Source organism: Spermophilus citellus, assembly GCF_964194105.1.
Source record: "Spermophilus citellus genome assembly, chromosome: 12".
Taxonomy (NCBI): domain Eukaryota; kingdom Metazoa; phylum Chordata; class Mammalia; order Rodentia; family Sciuridae; genus Spermophilus; species Spermophilus citellus.
The window spans coordinates 91,228,462-91,247,276 of NC_138198.1; the positions used below are offsets into that span (position 1 = coordinate 91,228,462).

At 35.4% G+C, this 18,815-nt stretch overlaps 1 protein-coding gene across 2 annotated transcripts in view; it reads right to left on the reverse strand.

Annotated features, from left to right (window-relative positions):
- GAREM1 (GRB2 associated regulator of MAPK1 subtype 1) overlaps window positions 1-18,815 on the reverse strand; it is a 186,721-nt gene that overhangs the window by 23,124 nt on the left and 144,782 nt on the right. For both annotated transcript variants that reach the window (XM_081263351.1, XM_081263350.1), the window contains exon 3: window positions 18,293-18,423. In XM_081263351.1, the coding sequence (XP_081119477.1) occupies window positions 18,293-18,423 (131 nt within the window). The remainder of the gene's footprint in view (window positions 1-18,292; window positions 18,424-18,815) is intronic.

The following is an 18,815-nucleotide window of genomic DNA, read 5'->3' on the forward strand; positions in this document are numbered from 1 at the left end:
CTACTATTTCAGAGATAAATACATATACACATAATTTTATTACCTGAGTTTCTAACTACAATCTGCCCATTTTCCATGTGTATATACTTCATTGATTATAGCAGTGATAATATATGTGTTTGTGTAATTCATATATAATGTATTCATATATGAATGTATATATATGTATTATTGGACAGATGGGGTTTTTCCAATATTTAGCAATTATAAATAGTATAGTAATGAAATTTTTGACAGTCCAGTTATTTCCAAAGGATAAGGTACCATAAGTAAAAATGCACAGACAAAAGCTAAGTATATACAGGAAAGGTATAACATGTATTGTCTATTGCATTTCAATGTTATATTTATTTATACTTTTATCAGTTGATGATAGTACCTATCTCCACAAATTCGAGTAAGTTTATTTCATATTGACTAATTTGAAAAGTCAAGTCTGCATTTTGAATTTTTTATCTTCCCATAGCAAAGAATTATTCAGTTCAAAACTTAAACAGTTGAGAGTTGAGAAGTTGAGAAATGCTTATATAATTACCAATATTTTCTCCTAGTACTTTGATGGTTTCATTTGTTAACTATTAAATTTATTTAACTGAATTTTCTTTGGTGGACTGTTTAAAGTCGGGATTTAACTTTATTTCTAAACAGTTTGAAGGCTGGTATATTTCCTAAATAACCATCCCTTTCATCACTGATCTGAAGTGTCACTTTTTAATCTATGCTAAATTCATTAAACACATACACTTTATGTTTATATATACTTGCATCTATTTTGAGGTCATTTATCCTAGTGATCTATTTTTCCATCATAATTATATTGCTTAAAATTCTATGCTTTTATCATAAATGTCCACATCTGAGAACAAAAGCCCTCACTTGTGATTTTTCTGACTAAAATATTTTTGGGATAGCCAGAAACAAGAGAAGCAAAGTCAAAAGTTAAACAACAGACTGGCAAAAAGCATCTGCAAAATATAGCACAAAGAGCAAGTATCTCCAATGTATAAGAACCTTTTTAAAAATGAGGGCCAAAAGTGCTGTAGAAAAGCCAGCAAAAGAAATGTAAAGCCAATTCACTGAAGAGGCACACCAACTTTCATATCTATGAAAAGATGTTTGACTTTTTTCATAATGGAGAAATGTCAATTAGAATCACACTGAGATATCATTTCTCATCTACCACACTGATGAGGCTGTGGGGTAACTCCAGAACTCCTGGCCATAGTTAGTGGGAATGCAACATGATACCACCCCTGTGGTAGGGAATTTGACAATACTCAACCTAAATATGCATACATTTATCCCTCCACCAAGCAACCTTACTTCTCATGATTTATCTTGATGATAATCTTCCACAAATATGAAAATATACATGTACAGCGTTACTCACTACAGCATTATTTATATTTGCAAAATACAGGAACTGATCCAAATACCCAAATACAGGAAATTGACTGAGTAAACTACAATATACACATACAATGGCCCCATGTGAAAAAGAATGAGAATAATGAGTGCAATGAATTGATATGAAATGACTTACAGAATATATGGTTAAGTGAAAAAAAGCAAAAAGCAAAAAAGTCCATACAGTGGCTTTCTTAAGAAAAAAGTGAAAATTCGTGTATGTATTTTTTCTGTTTTTGTAAAAAAGAAAAAAGAAGAAAAAGAAATACTGCAAAAAAATAATGAAAATGGCTACTTATAGGAGGTAGGGGAGGAAAGAACCACATTGATGTTCTACATATATATTAAAAAATCACCAAGCTGGGTGTGGTGGGACATGTCTTTAATCCCAGTGGCTCGGGAAGCTGAGGCAGGAGGATCGTGAGTTCAAAGCCAGCCTCAGCAAAAGTGAGCTGGGGATGTGGCTCAGTGGTCGAGTGCCCTTGAGTTCAATCTCTGGTACCCTCCTGCCAAAAAAATTTTACAATGTTCAAAAACAAACAAACTTAACTCTGAATGCAAATGGAAACAGATGACTCAAACTGTATTTTAAATTAATAAAATAACCACTTTGGGAACAGAAGTGGAGGAACAATCCAGTAACTTTAGAATCCTTGTTCTCTGACCACATATTGCCCATGCCAGAAGACTACCTTTGGCTACATAATGTTGGTAGGGGAAAAAGACCAATAAATATGGTGTTTCTGTTAGTAAACCTGTTTTTCACAGGGACATGGTAGAATGTGAGTCAACTGGATGTGTATCATAGGAATGAAGGAATGAGTCAATGTGTTGATGTGTTGAAAGTTACAGTTTTCACTGTGGAAGAAGAAACAGAAATGTGAAATGGGACAAGGCAGGAGAGGCAAGATAGAACTCTGTGGGGTATCAATATTAACTTGCAATTTTCAGAAACTGTACACACTGGAACATACACATATAACATCTTTGTCTTTCTAAGCTACTAGAAGCTATGGCTCTTAGTATCCCCAATTCAGTGCCCAAACCACTCCCCATCAAAAGGAACTGGGGCTCCTTGAAGAAATGACTGATTCCAGCAGTCGGGCAGGAGAGACATAAGATGAGCTTGGAACATTTTGTTGTGCCAGAAAGTAAAGTGCTTATAAGTAATGTGTCAAGAGAACACAGGAGCCAGCCCAAATTGGCTCCCACTGGCAAAATCTGGGACAAACTGGGCATCACAATAAACATACCGTAATGAATTATAATCTACTGAATAAAATAGGAATGTCTAAGTCTCTACTGATGGCCAAAAGATCAATGAATGAAAAAATGGTGGAAAGGAGGAGGAGTGGTAGGATTAGAAAATTTTGATGATGTAACTGTCACAGTAAAGGCTAGTTTTTTTTTGTATAAAAAATTTTTCATACTATTCTTGCAATAATTCTTTAAGATGCAAGTGATATGCATGGCTTTAAAGAATCTCCCAGAATATTTATTCACTGCAAGGAGGAAAAAGTCAATAATATAGAAAAGAAATTAGACAACTCCTTGGTAGGGTGATCAAACTTAATACCATTCAAGAGACGTATACCAACAATCTGAGATACTCACAAACTCATGGAACATTCCAGCCAAGACTGTATTATGAAATCCTATCATGAGAAAATATTAGACAAAATGAGAAATATTCTAATAAAACACCTCGTATGTATTCTTAACAAAATGTGAATGCCATGAAAGACAAAGGCTGAAGAACTGTTTCAGGCTAAAGTGAAATAAAGAGAAAGGAATAGTCAATGGAATAAAGTATACTATTGGGACAACCGAGAAACTTTGCTGAATGCACTGTGTTCATCTAATAAAATGCCCTTATTCTTAGGTAAAACACACTTAATACATCAAGAGGTGAAGGGCATAATGTATTCAATTCATTGTCAAACGATTCAGAAAAAGATCCATAAGTATAATACCTATGTACATATATGCACGTACGTGTGTGTGTGTGTGTGTGTGTGTGTGTGTGTGTGTGTATAGGTAGAAAAGCTAGACCATCATAAAAATCAACGTGGCCAAGTGATCAGGGAATTTTCATACTATTCTTGCAATAATTCTTTAAGATTAAATTATTTAAAAATGAAAAAGAAGAAAGCAAAAAAAAAAAAGACATCATGAAAGTTTTAGGTATTTCGCTGGCTTATTTTTCTATATGATCTTTAAAATCATTTGTCTGTGGTTTGAGTTGATAATTTTCTTTGAAATGTATTAAATCACATGGTGTTTTGACAAGAAGCGACATCGTTAGAATGGTATTTCCAAAAAGGCATATAATTCTCGTAATTTATTTAGATTTTTTATTTCCCTAATTAGTACTCATTACCAACCCAATTCACAGTGACTGAATGTTATTGCTATTCTGTATGTCCAGTATCTTACTCAATAGGTTTTTTTTTTCCTTTCCAGTTGCTTCTCTTGAGAATTTATCTCCAACTTTTCAATTTTCATTCCTTCTCTTCCACAACCGAGTGGTGGTGGTGAGAGTATTTTTATGTTGTTTTCAGATTTTAATGTGAATACAGTCAGCATCTTTATATAAAACTATAAGAAGTATGTTGGTTGGAGATGTTATCATATTAGTAAGTTATCTTACAATTCTCATTTTCTAAAAATTTCTACAAAAATTTAAAAAATTGAGTCAAATGCTGTTTCAGTATCCATTAATATGGTCATGCTTATTTTTAGCTTTGTGTACTGTTTTTATAACAGTAGATTCCCATGCATTAAAATAACTCTACATACTTGAAATAATCTGTTCACCAACATGGCATACTTAAGACCACATTGCATAATTCCCTTTGATAGTATTTGATCTATGATCTATAGATCTTAGTCACTGATGAGATTGGCCTATAGTTTTATTATGCCATCTTTATTATGCTTTATCAACTTTAGGTATCAGGTTTATACAAGAGCCTGAGACTGAACTTGTATGTTAATAAAAGGTGGCGGGGTAAAGTAATTGATGGTGTTCATAATACTTACTGAGTGGCAATCGCCTGTTAAGTGTTTAGAAAATGAGGTAGAACATGCTTTGTAAATAATTTCTCATTCTAGGTCATCTGGGTATAATTTTAATCTTTGCAACAAGCAATTTGTCAATCATCATTAGTACTATAAAAAAACAAACAGCTTTGCTGTTTCCATGGTGAAGTGAATTTCTCTGTAGGAGTCATTATTAAGTACATAAATGACAGAGCAATATTATTTTAATGGCAATTCATGCTGATAAGGTTTAAAGTCCATTTTACTTTCAGACTCGGTACTCACCTGGCCCTGACATGGATGCCACGTGTCTACACTGGAGTAAGTCTAAGGAATATAAGTAAGTAAACGAGTAAATTTTAACTGTTTACTTGAAAAAATTCCAGACTGGCCAAAAACAAATCACTAAATAGGAAGACAGTTCCTGTTAACAATTATCGTGATGGCCACACGTTCACCACACCAGTCCAATATGTAGGCTAGATTTCACCAGTTTCTCCACTGGTATCCTTTTTCCTTTTCCAGAATCAGACCAGTATACCGCACTGCATCTAGTTCTCCCCTCTGTGATTTTTTTTGGTTTTGCTTTTCACAACTCTGACCATTTTGAAGAATACAGCTTGGAGTTTTTGTTTGTTTGTTTGTTTGTTTACCACTAATAAATCATTTTTTAAAATGATAGCACTTGACACATATGAGGGGTCATTTTCTTTCATTACAGGATCTTTAGTGTTCAAGGCTTTAGTTATTTTCTTCACTTTAGTCTCCAAGAATTATTCTGCTCTTCATTTTGACTTTAGTGTATTCTTACTGTCAGCCAACAACTCAGTTTAAACACTATATGTAGATCAGAGATCAGCAAAAGACTGCCCACAGTCCACATCCGGCCTACCACCTGATTTTGTTAATAAGGTTTTATTAGGCTACTGCCACGCCCATTTGTTTATGAACAGTCTATGGCTACAAACAGCCTATGTTTTGCGTGACAGTGCAGTGCTGACCAGTTGTAACAGTGACTGTATGTCTGCAAACTCGGACGTATTTCTTTTCTATCCTTTTCTAGAAAAAGTTTGACAATCTTGGGTATAGATGAATGGAAAGAACCATAGCTTTGGAATTTGGTTGGCACATCACAAGTTTCAGTTTGAATCCTGCCTTTCCATTAAATGATCTCCGATAAAGTGTTTACTTTTTTTTTTTTTTTTGCTGCTGCTGCTGTTGTTTTTGGTAATGGGGATTGAACCGAGGTATGCTTAACCACTGAGCTACATCCCCAGACCTTTTTGTTTTTTATTTTGATTCAAGGGCCTCACTAAGTTGTGGATGTTGGCCTTGAATTTGTGATCCTCCTGCCTCAGCCTCCTAAGAGGCTTCATATGCAGGAAGGTGAACACACCATCCGCAACATCATAGAATAAACCATGCTTCCTGTGAATGTGACTGGTACAATTCCTCCACCCAGAAACCGATATGACCTCCACTTCATCCAAGAGGGGCACCATTACAAGTTTGTGAACGTTCATACCAAGACGGGGGTGGTGATATGGTAAAGTAATATTAAGTGCATTATCTAAACAACTCTAATAGGTCTCATCCAGGAAACAATCAGGGTTTTACTCATAATAGCACACAGAACTAATACTCCAGGGTCAAGAAACATTTTAAAATATTGAAGTAAAATCTTACATGCACACACACACAAACACACACAATGATGGTGTTGTCAACAAGCAATCTGTTCTCCAATGGACAAACAATGTGATAGAGGTTAAAATTCTAACTCTTAAATAGCAACCAGGATTGATCTGATTGATACACAAGTATTATATTAAGATACAATACTTGATCAATATTATAAATGTTCTGCCAAGTTCAATTCTTATAACTCTTTTCTTTGGGAAAATGGAAGAAAATGAGAATGATTACAGGTGTGCACCGTCAAACTGGGCAAGTAAGTGTTTGCTGTTTTGGACCTCAGGTTCCTCCTCATCTGTAAGATGGGAACACCACCATTATTTTGCAGGCTAAATGAGTGTTATGCACACAACTGCCTACAGTTCTTGGAGTAAGGTAGGCTCTCAGTAAATGTAGGCCACTTTGACTAGGACTTTTATTAACAATAAAAACATTTTATTAATCATTCTTGTGGTTCTGTTTTCCATTGCTTTTCACATTCTGTATTTTTGTGTTGATTTCTACGTTTCCATCCACTACGGCTTTCAAGCCCAGACCCTTATTTCTAAGCCTTATCCTTCTCTATGTACTGAAGTCTAGCTCAAGTTTTTACTGAATACATTATCCCAGAATAAGACTTAACGTTAGAATACAGCCTGAAATATCATTACAGATATATCCCAAAGGAAGTGAGCATGTGGAAATGATTCAAAATATACCAGTTTGGAACAGAGGTAGTCTGCAATACTCCCTACTCATTGCTGTACTTCCTTTTGTTGGAACTTTGTGAAAGACTTGGCAGTTCACCCATTTGGATAAAGATGGAGACGAGGATGTTGAGAAGAAGGGGTGCTCGTGAGATTTGAGACACACACACACATTCACTCACATAACCAAGTATTCCCGATTAGTGTACAGGGAGCCAATTTGCTATTTGCTATTCCAAACTTGAAGGAATAGCAAAGCACAGTTTCTTTCTTTTGCATTCAATTGATACTATATTTTCCCTAATTTACCTTTGTAAACATACATCTTGCAGAATGAAGAAATCAGAGGTCTAATGAACTACTGACAACAAATGAGAATGCCAGACAGTTTCTGAGATGCAAAGTAGACTGCACATACACAGATTAAACAGATCAAAGTTATCCTTACTACATGGGGCTATCTGGGCACATTCAACAGTTTTGTGTGTACTCAGTAAGTTTCTTCTACTCCCATATATGAAAACGCATAACATATGTGAATACAATCTGTAATTCTATGCTTCCAACTCTGATGTCATCATTAATGCTAGCAATTAGCCTGCATAAATTACAAGACTAACATACCGACCAATTTTGTGGTCCCTGTCAGTGACAGATGAGGAATCTCATAAATAAATGCCCTTCCTTTGGCAGTTGAGCCAAACAATCTCCTTAGGTTTCTACAGATGTGATTTATTTGCATAATGTCTTTCCTTTTTTATTTTTTAATAGCAAAAGAAACAATGTGTTCTAAGTGCTTTGGCATGTGTGCCTGGTTAACATTTCCAGTTTCAATGTTTCCTGAGAGGAAGTAATTCAAAGTGTGTTATCTAAACAACGCTAATAGGTCTAATCCAGGAAACGATCAGGGTTTTAATAATAACATGCAGAAGTAATACTCCATGGTCAAAAAACATTTTAAAACACTAAAGTAAAATCTTACATGCGTGCACGCATGCACACACACAATGATGGTGTTGGCAATAGGCAATCTGTTCTTTAATGGCCAAACAAAATGATAGAGGTTAAAATTCCAACTCTTAAATGGCAACCAGGATTTATCTGATTGATAAATAGATTAAAATACAATACTTGATTAATATTATAAATGTCCTGCCAAGTTCAATTTTTATAGCTCCTTTCTTTGGGAAAATGGCCGAAAACGAGAACAAAAGTGCCTTAAGAGTTAAGATAAATATCAGTTCTGAGTGGTGTGGTGGTGTTTTTAAACAGGAAATAAGGCAAGAAAGACAAGAGCAATGGCAGTGATTTAATTTGTGACGGCATAGCAGAGGCTTGCCAACTGGTAGTTTTTCAGAGGAGGTCTTAAAACCTCAAATGATAAAAATAAATAAGAAAAAAGCACTGAGCTGTCTTCAGACACTAAAATAATTAACCCCACAATTGTATCCAATTTATCATCCTGATTGAATCTTGAAAATAAATGACATCTGACTCATCCTGAGGAAACTATACAACTTTTCAAAAATGGAAAATAAAAATAAAAATTGGTTACATCTAAAATTCACTTAATCTTCATCTTAAAAAATCCTTTTTATATCTGACAAAATGCATGTTGCACAGTCATTGATCATTTCTGACCTCTCTGGAATGTAGCCAAGAACAAAGCATGAACTAAAAGGGCACTAGCCAAAAAGGAGAGAGAGATTGCTGATGTGAGGGCTTACAGGAAAAGCCTGCATTGCCCTGCTCCTATCTAATCCACACCCTGCCAAATGGGGTTCACCATTTCCAGCCCATGGCAGACTGAAGTGGAAATGAAAACTGGGAAGACAGACTGTTAAGGCAGATATTCTAAGACACAGGAAGCAAAAATCAAACAAAAAGTTATATAAGACCATAAAACACCAAATTATCAGGGTATAGGGGCTGGGCATACAAAGGCAAAAGTCGCACACATCTCAAGAAGTATTAAGAGTTTAGTGAACTACAGAACAGGAGATGAAGGTACATTCAAATTTTGCTCCAGTACTCTTCTTTAGTGGCAGAAAAGTGCAACATGTTATTAAGGAAATGAAAGGAAATTAGAGTCATTATGGAAAGAATTTTCTTAAAACTCACAGCTAACACTGGTTGTCTAGAACAAATTTGTACTCCAAAGGTCATTGAGAAAATGCTGGAGCAAATGACCCCTTGTCAACTTCTGAAAAATCACAGGAGAAACTGTGTCCCTGATGTTATCATAAACATAAAACACAGAAGCAGACCCCTTTTCTGAACTATCAAGTCAGAAACTAGGGAGTGGTATTTTAAACTGCCAATGGTGGTTAGACCAAACTACACTCAGAAAGCAAATCAAAACAAACAAAAAACGCCCCTCAAAAAACTGTTTTAGAACTACTCTTTTATATTACTTTACAGGACAACTACGAGATGCCAATGTATTCAGAACAATTTTCCACTAATAATCTGTTTTTGCATTTTAAAAGACAAACATGATGAGAAATCTCTCAGAGCATAAATAATTACTAGAGTATAATCACAAGCAGCCCAAACCTCTCCACTAATATATTTTCAAGGTCCTGTCTATAGTTTGTACTGTTGTAATGAATATGGTCAACTTTGATTTATGTTTAATTCAACTAACTACTTTATCTATGAAATAGACTGGCAGAAGGAGAAGGTCTTTATTTCCTGGGTACTTTTTCAGATAGCAACTTTAAAAAGGGTAACTAAAATGCTAAGATAAAAGGCACAAAGACTGCCTCTAATCTTTGACTTGTGAAAAAACTGGCTGGTTTTCCATAAATTGGAATTCTTGGAGGAAATTCAAAGTTCAGCATCAAGTTGCACTAATCAAATTAAACTTGAGAAATCTTGCTTATTTATTCAGTGATGCATTTTAGCACCTTCAGTTTATCTTTAACACTGCTTCAAACAGCAATGCTGCAAGAACTCAACTCCAGTCTTGCTTCTTACTAACACTGGTTAATACTTCAAAAGTTCTGAGTTAATACTTTACAGTGATATTTCTGATAGAATTCAGTTGGACCCATGCAATCTAATTAAGTAGAAACTACACTGAAGTTGATAGAAAGAAAACATCAAGATAATTGGTAGGATTTTATTCTTTAAATACTAGCATCATACTTTGGGGTATATGTAAAATATAAAAAGTGACAGGCATAACATTCAACAAAAGTTGCCAAATCCTTTGTGTCAGACCATATATTTCAGAAATACAAAAACAAACAAACAAAAAAACCAAACCGAAACAACAACAACAAAAAAACCTGAAGGATCTTGGCCATATATGTATTATATAACATGCAATAATTATTGAACACATTTCTTTAGATTTTAAAAAAGAATAAGCTGCATAAGCTACTATGTCAATGTTAATCATATATTATAATTACAATCTTGAGTCTTATCTCAAGTCCACAAACAAAGTGATGGAGGAGAAAGATGACTGGATTGAATTAGAGATCCAGTTTCCACACTATGGAACTTGCTGCGACCTAGTATTGTGACTTTGTATGAATCAATGAACTCAGCTAATGTATCTGCATTTTAGTTTTCATATTTGTTAAAAGGGATAGATTTAGGTCATGTCATGTCTAAGGTCCTTTCTGGATCTAAAATTTGATCATTGTAAAAAACTCAAAGTCTGTAAGCTGCCTAGTTCTGCTGGATTATTTATAGTACTTCATTATTTTATTCTTGGTCAAGTTTCTTGGAATCAAGGGGCTGAGGCTGTAGCTCAGTAGTAAAGTGCTTGCCTTGCATGTGTGAGGCACTGGGTTCAATACTCACATAAAAATAAATAAAGATACTGTGTGTTCATCTACAACTAAATAAATATTTTAAAAAAGAAGCTATTACTCAGATTCTCTAAATCTTATATGAAATTGTTTCCGATTAAAAAAGGCACATCTGGGTAAATATACACAATGAAATATCATTCAGCCATTTTTTTAAAGAAAAGGTAATAATATCATTTATGACAACTTGAATAAGCCTGGAAGATACTTTGCGGATCGAAACAAGCCAGACACAGAAAGATAAACATTGCATGTTCTCACTCCCCATGGAAGCTAAATAACAAAACATACAGAAACAAAGAGCAGAATGGTAGTTACCAGGGGGTGGGTAATGGGGTGAATGGGAAGATGTTGATCAAAAGGTAAAATGTTACAGTTTGGAGGAAAAGTATTTGAGACAATGGGTTAATTAGCCTGATTCAATCATTCCACATTGTATGCATATATCAGAGCATCACTTTGCATTCTGCAGATATAGCAATCATAATTTGTCAATAGCCCAAAAAAGGCACCCTTAAAATCCTTCGCCCCAACTACAGTAGCACTGTTGCTTGACAATGACACCCCTGACATATAGCAGGTGCCAAATAAAGTAATTAGGAGCTGATATGCAAGTGACAAGGCTGTCAGTTGGGCTCCCTGCCCATACCACACAGTATGGAAATGGTACTTAAGAGGTAGGAGCGGGCAAAGGCTGCTCCACCACATTTGACTGGAATCTCACACTCCTCAGTGGGTCACTTTCCCTAGCTGAGACAATGCAAACTTGTTATTTTGCCTCTGGGGTAAAATCTCTGCTGGAACAGCTGAAAGCATGGACCAAACTGGTTGGAACTAAAATTAGTGACATTAAAGCATCTAGATTAGACTATCTGGGTTCTCTGACTTGAGGGCAGTAATTTCAAGGTATGAAGTCTTGGGCTGTTGCAAGGAAGACAGGGAACCTCAGATCCAATGCTAAATCAAAATTCCCCTTTCTTTCCTCTCCCTCTACAACTTTCACAGTAAGGACAGAACTGGATCAAAACTTAATTGATCAATAACTATTCTGATGGCAAAAAAATGTATGTTGGGAAAATTTCTTATGATCAGTGTGCTGGGTTTGAAAAGCTGGAGATATCTGTACTTTTTTTTTTTTTTTTTTTTTTTGGTACCAGGGATTAAACCCAGGGATGCTTACCACTGAGCCTCATCCCCAGCCTTTTTATTTTTTATTTTGAGACAGGGTCTCATTAACTTGCTTAGGTCCTTGAGTTGCTGATGTTAAAGGTGTGTACCACTGCAACCTGCTGACTGAAGACATCTGAAATAGTTCACCAGGTATCAGTATAGTGTCTCCAAAAGGCATATGAAGTGAAGGGGTATTCCAAAATAAATAAATAAATAAATAAATAAATAAATAAATAAATAACAAATAGCAGCTTCTCTGTACTAAGTTCTTAATATTAAGACACTGGCTGTAAAGTATTTAATAAAGGTAAGTTATAACCTGTGGTGGGAAATTATTCATAAATGTGAAACAATTTAGTACGATTTTATGCACTGAATTAGGTACTGGCAAACTTTTTCTTACAGGGCCAGACAGGCTCTGGGCCATACGGTTTCTGTTGAAACTAATGCAGCTCGGCTGGTGGTACAAAAGCAGCCACCGATAATTCATAAACAAATGGACTTGGCTGTGTTCCAATAAGACTTTATTTACAAAAATAGGTGGCCTGTCCACAGGCCAGAGTTTGCTAACTCCCCTACTGGACACTTGCAATGGACTTGAGTGCACGACTTCATTTAATTCTCACAACAACTCATTTTGCAGGTGAAGATTTGCCCTTGGTCATGGTCAAGGCCTAAAGCTGGGAGCTGAACTCAGCTCCAAAATGCAGAGTCTGAATTACCACACAGTTTGACTGGTGACTTAAAAATGAGTGGTGTGGCTGTTTAATGATTGGCGTGACTTCAGTTGGGATGGCCAACTCAGAAATGACACAACTTTTGACTTTGGAAATAAACAGAATAGAGATGGTTGATGAAAAACTAAGAGATAAGAGAGGAAAAGTCCATTGCAGTCAAAAACAAATATTCAGGAAATAAAAAACAAAAAACAAACAAATAAAACAAAAACACCAATATCCTCACCATGCAAACTGAAAACTGGATGAATAAAGAAAAAAAAAGTGACAGAAGCATGCGACTGCTGTTCTCTAAACATGGAAAGCCTTTAGCTCTGCAGGAATTGGAGTAAAAATGAACATAAATGATTGGCAAGAGGCTACCTGCTCACATATTGTTGAATTTTCTGGACCATCTTGCCTCCCGTTTCCTGTTCCTATCTGGGGCTACTTTCTGCATTTGCACTTCTTTTCCCAGTGAGGGTTCTATGGCTCAGTGCTACCTGTCTTTCTACCATATACTTCACTAACACCTTGGCTAATCTGGGTAACACTCCCCTGGTAGAACCTCTGATCAGCCCCAGCTCTCTGTCTACTCTATACCTGCATCTAGGCAGCCGCAGATGGCGGGAAGAAACACAGGGTGGTACTGAGAAATCTCACTTGAATTTCACAGTGACAAAACTCAAGGACTACCTAATGTATAGCTCTGCTTAACTTACCTTCCAGATCTTACAGCCGATTAATATTTTCTCCTGTCAAAGCAACTAACGGGCACCATTTTGCTAAATGTGTCCTCAACTCACTCAGCTACTAAGCAGCATTTGACACAGTTGTTCATTTCTCCTTGAAACTTGGCTTTGGACACCGCCTACTCCTGGCTGTCCTCTTACCTCACTGTGGCCCCTTTTTTAGACCCCTAGATGCTGAGGTGTTCCAAGTTCTATTCTCAGACCTCTCTTTATCTAGTCTCTAGGTTAAGGCTTAGGGGTGGATAATTCTTTGTTGTAGGGGCCTCTTTTCTATCTTGTGGTATGCTTAGGGACATCCCAACCTCTACCCACTAGATGCCAGGAGTGTCTTCTACCACACAGTATGACACTTAAAATTATGTGCAGGTATTGCAAAATGTACCCTGAGGGACAAAAATCACCCCTGGTTGAGAACCTATGGTATAGGTTAAACTCAACTGATGCATGGCTCTAAGTATCTTCCCAGAGGTGACGAGTCCCAAACTCCAAGCTGAGACCTTTCTTCAAGCTCCAGATCTGGACACCAAACTGTCTTCTTGGTATCTCTACTTGGAGGTAGTATTAACACATTCTATTTATCTATTGTCTGTTTACCCTATCAATCAGACTGTGTTCTCCACGCAGGTAGCTATTTGCATATTCACAATGTATTCCCAGGGCCTAAAACACTGTTGGGCATATAGTAGCAGCTCAAAATATACTTGCTGGTTAAAGAATTAAACACTTTATATACTGGAATTCATTTCATGAACTTAATCAATGATGGGGCAACCAGGCAGATAATTTTAACCCATTAAGTCTTAAGTTTTCAATTTTGTGCATATTTCAATGAAATTGACATAGGTACATTAAAGTGTGTTGTACTGTATATATAATATTATTAAAATCATTATAGTATAATACAATTATATTCTTATTATAACATACTTATATATTACATACTATATTTAAGTTTTTATAGGTGTTTCACATCTGGGATGATGAGACAAAATGGGTTCAACGTATCTTTAAAGACAAATTTTTGACAGGTATGGTGATACATATATGTAAACCCAGCTGCTAAGGAAGCTGAGGCGGGAATATTACAAGTTTGGGGCAAGCCCAGGCAACTTAGTGAGACCTTGCCTCAAAACAGAATTTTAAAAAATAGAGATATACCTCAGTGATAGAATGCTTGCCTAGCACACGTGAGGCCCTGGGTTTAATCCCTAGTACTGGAAAAAACATTAATTTTAGGTTAAAAGAAATGCTTCATTTTTAAATAAATGTGGAAATGGTATTATGTAGTAAATTCATTGAGTTAAAATTTTACTATAGTCTTGGACAAAAAAAAATAGAACTAGAGTTCCCATTCTTTCAACATACTTGCTCTTTTCTAAATCCTTTAGATTTGATTTCAATTTGGGCATATACATGAATATATACATAAAAATATTTATTTATACTTAATATATAATATTATACAATATTGACTTCAAATAATACTTGTGTCTTGACTATTATGAGGACAATTAGATATCAATTCTTAACTGCAAGTGGTTTCTTCAATGGTATATCCTATTGGTCTAAGTTATATTGTGGATGGTAGAGTGTGAAGGTTTGATTTCATTTAAAAAACTGTTTCCTGGTAATATCTACGTCTGTGAGTAAACAGCATTGTTTTCATTTGTTCTCCTTCTCCTAAGGAAGTAATGAACCAATGTGTCATTTCTTTATCTCCCCACCCCCTTAATGCTCACAGACACTATAATCATGTTTATTTTTAATTAAAGAAGACTATGACTCCCAGTATTTACTTTCAGGCCAGGTAGCATCCAGACAACTTCTCATAGCTTTCCTCAGTTTATTTATTTGTTTGGGTGTCTATTCACTAAGCTTGCAAACATTATATATTCCTTTACACAAATTTCCTGAGGTTTCTATATCAATCATCCTTTTTTTTTTTTTTTAGGATTTCCTTCTTTTTATTTTTTAAAATTTTATTTATTTATTTATTTAATTTTATTTTTTTTATTGGTTGTTCACAACATTACAAAGCTCTTGACATATCATATTTCATACATTAGATTAAGGTGGGTTATGAACCCCCAATTTTACCCCAAATGCAGATTGCAGAATCACGTCGGTTACACATCCACAATTTTACATAATGCCCTATTAGTAATTGTTGTATTCTGCTACCTTTCCTATCCCCTACTATCCCCCCTCCCCTCCCCTCCCATCTTCTCTCTCTACCCCATCTACTGTAATTCATTTCTCTCCTTGTTTATTTTCCCATTCCCCTCACAACCTCTTATATGTAATTTTGTATAGCAATGAGGGATCAATCATCCTTTGAAAAGAACTGAATAATGTCTTATTGATTTATGCAAGCTGGAGGTGATGGCTCTCAAAACTTTGTAAGTAATAGATTATAAATATTTATTTTTGCATAGCATAGAACTCAACCCAAATCCAATTAGCTCTATGGATATGATAAGTTCACCTTTTATACACTTATTTTTGCCTTCAAACTGTTAAGAGACATCTCTACTACATATACTTTAATGAATATACCCAAACATGATATTCTATATATTTAAGACTATAAAAATTTATAAATTTAGTATTATATTTTTTTTCTAATTCCATTTTTAGTTATTTGATTTGACTTTAATATGGTTCATAAAAGCCTTCAGAAAAAGCTAGATGCGTTTTCAAGGTCCTTTTAGCCTGAACAGTAAAAATTTTCATTCATTTTTCCTTTTGTGCATACTTCAAAAAATTTGTTCTAATTAGCTATATATGATAGTAGAATACATTTTGACAAATTGTACAAAAATGGAGCACAACTTCTTTCTCTTGATGAACATGGGTAGGGTTACACTATGATCATACACGTCTAATGTAATATGTAATAATATGTAATAACGTCCATCTCATTCCACTCCTTCCCATCCCCACAACCCCACCCTTCCCCTCACTCCCCTTTGCACAATTCAAAGCTAGTATTATCTTTTAAATCATCACTTTTTTAGTGCAAAATTTACAAAAAGAAAGCCTCTAGAGGCATCTTTTAAAAATACTGTACAGGAACAATATGTCACAAAACTGGAATGCTAACTTTAGTACTAGAGGAAATCTTAAAAACCATGAAAAATTTTTATGCTTGATATTTCATCTTTCTTATTTATTTATTTATTTATTTATTTATTTATTTATTTATTTATTTGGTAGTACTGGGGATTGAATCCAGGGTCTTGTGCATGTGAGGCAAGCACTTTACCAACTGAGCTATATCCCCAGCCCTCATCATTTATTACTGATGAAATATATTTTTGGTGGGGGACTAGGGATTGAACCCAGGGGCACTTTACCTTTGAGATACATCCATGGTCCTTTTTATTTTTTATGTTGAGATAGGTAGGGTCTTGCTAAGTCATTGAGGATCTCTCTAAATTGCTGAGGCCTTAAACTTGTGATTCTACTGTCTCAGCCTCCCCAGTCACTGAGATTACAGATGTGTACCACCTTACCCAGTACAGATGAAATATTTTTAGAAAAAAGTTTAAAGGTATTAACCTGCCTTTTAAAACATTTTTTTTCATTAAGTAATTCTAAATATAAGTTTCAAGAAGAGCTTTAAATCCTATGAAGACATTAATAAAACTGATTCAACTTCTTGGTGCTGGGAATATGGCCCAGTGCAAAGCACTACTAGCCCACCATGCTGAAGGCCCTTGTTCTGATCCCTAGAACTGATAAAAACCAGACAGAGGGACAAATAAAAACAGATTTAACTTCCCACGAACCAATTAATGCTGGTAAGTTTAAAAAATACAGAAAATGTCCTCATGAACTTTGAGTGTAACTGAACGCACGTTGTCTTACATTCTGGGCCACCGAAGGAGTAAAAAAATTATATAAATATTCTTGCATATAAATAAAATTTATTTAGTATAAGATTTTACAAACTATAAAATCTCATTCACCCTAAAAATAACACTAAAGAAAGTTGATCAGAGCGGCTCCATATTAGAAAAAATGACTTAGCTTAGCCAATAAAATAGACAGAACCATCTCTGCAATAAGAAGTTTGCTTGGATGTCTCCACCTTTCCTGAAGAGTGTGGGCAGACTGACTCACCCACAAAGGCACTGATGCATTCTTGGGCCAAAATGCCATGCAGTCTGTTGTTCACAGAGAGCGGATTTCTAAGAAACAGAATTCTGGCCTCCTAAATCTTGAAATGTTCAGAGAATGTGACTTAATTGGACTTCCTGTGGAAATGAGGTTAAATAGGAAATCCTTTCAATGTGAACACTCTCTAATGTGGTTGAGTATAATTGTGGGTGCTGCTGAAGAAAACACAGTAGACGTGTGGGTCATACGACTGGACCTAGTTGATGGCAATGCTTCAAGATCAAGTCTGGTCAAAGGAGCTCACTGTAAGTGTGGAAGGGGGAGTGCCTTGTCCCTTTAAGAAGGCAAAGCACATGAAGCAGAGCAAACCCTAGCTAGCATTTTTTTCTGGGTAAGATTTTCATCCATTTTCTCGGTGTATATTGTAATAGATAGTTCACAAAGAATGGAATGAATCGAGGCTGATCTCAGGGCAGCTTTGGAAGTCTTTTCTTTCTTCCTTAACTAAAGGTTGAGTATTCATTTCATCAAATGCCTTTGCTCTGAAGAGTCAAATACCCAGCCTCACAGAAGGTCTAGTCAAACATATGTTACACATTAGGGAATAAAGTCCAAATTTAAAAGAAAATCTTTTATCTGCTTTTGCAATTTTATTTTTGAATTCATCACTTAAATTCTAACAAAAGACAATGCTAATGAAGAGAGTATGTGGTCAGGAGCCAGGTTAGCTCTGTAATACATGCAGTTTTGGTGGCTGACACTAACCCACTGGGAGCATGGAACTCTCCCGGGAGGCAGACACGCACGTACTGTGTACATACAGACTTGAATGTTAAATTATTTTAGTGAAGATAAATATTTGGTTGTTCAAGAGCTACCTTCACGTTGAAAGTAATTTCCTCCATGACGTACACGCGTTCAGGAAATGCTTTAGCCACCTCCTCCACACTGTTGAAATATTGCACTGGCTCTTTTATGTCTCTGTCTTGTTCCAGCAGCTTGAATTGCCCTAAAACACATGATAAACAGAAGAGATGTGAGATGTTTCTGTTGGACAGCTGTCACCGTGGTGACAGCACCCTCTTTATGCCAACCTTTTTTTTTTTAAATCAAAGATTCCTGTTCATCATTCAAAAAAGGATTCGCATGGCACAGAGGTTTGTTAAACTAGAAATATTACATATATTATTATTATACTATATATACTATGTACATATAGATCAGCTTAAAAACGAAAACAAAGACATAAGTTTTCTCTTTTTCTGTTTATTTTCAGAGGTCCCAAATTACCTGGAATGGATGCTTACTTGTCTTTTGGTCTCAAAGTGAAAACCTACAGATATAAAATGTTGCTTATTTTGTTTTTAACAGTAAGTTAACTTGTCATTTAGTTGTAATAAT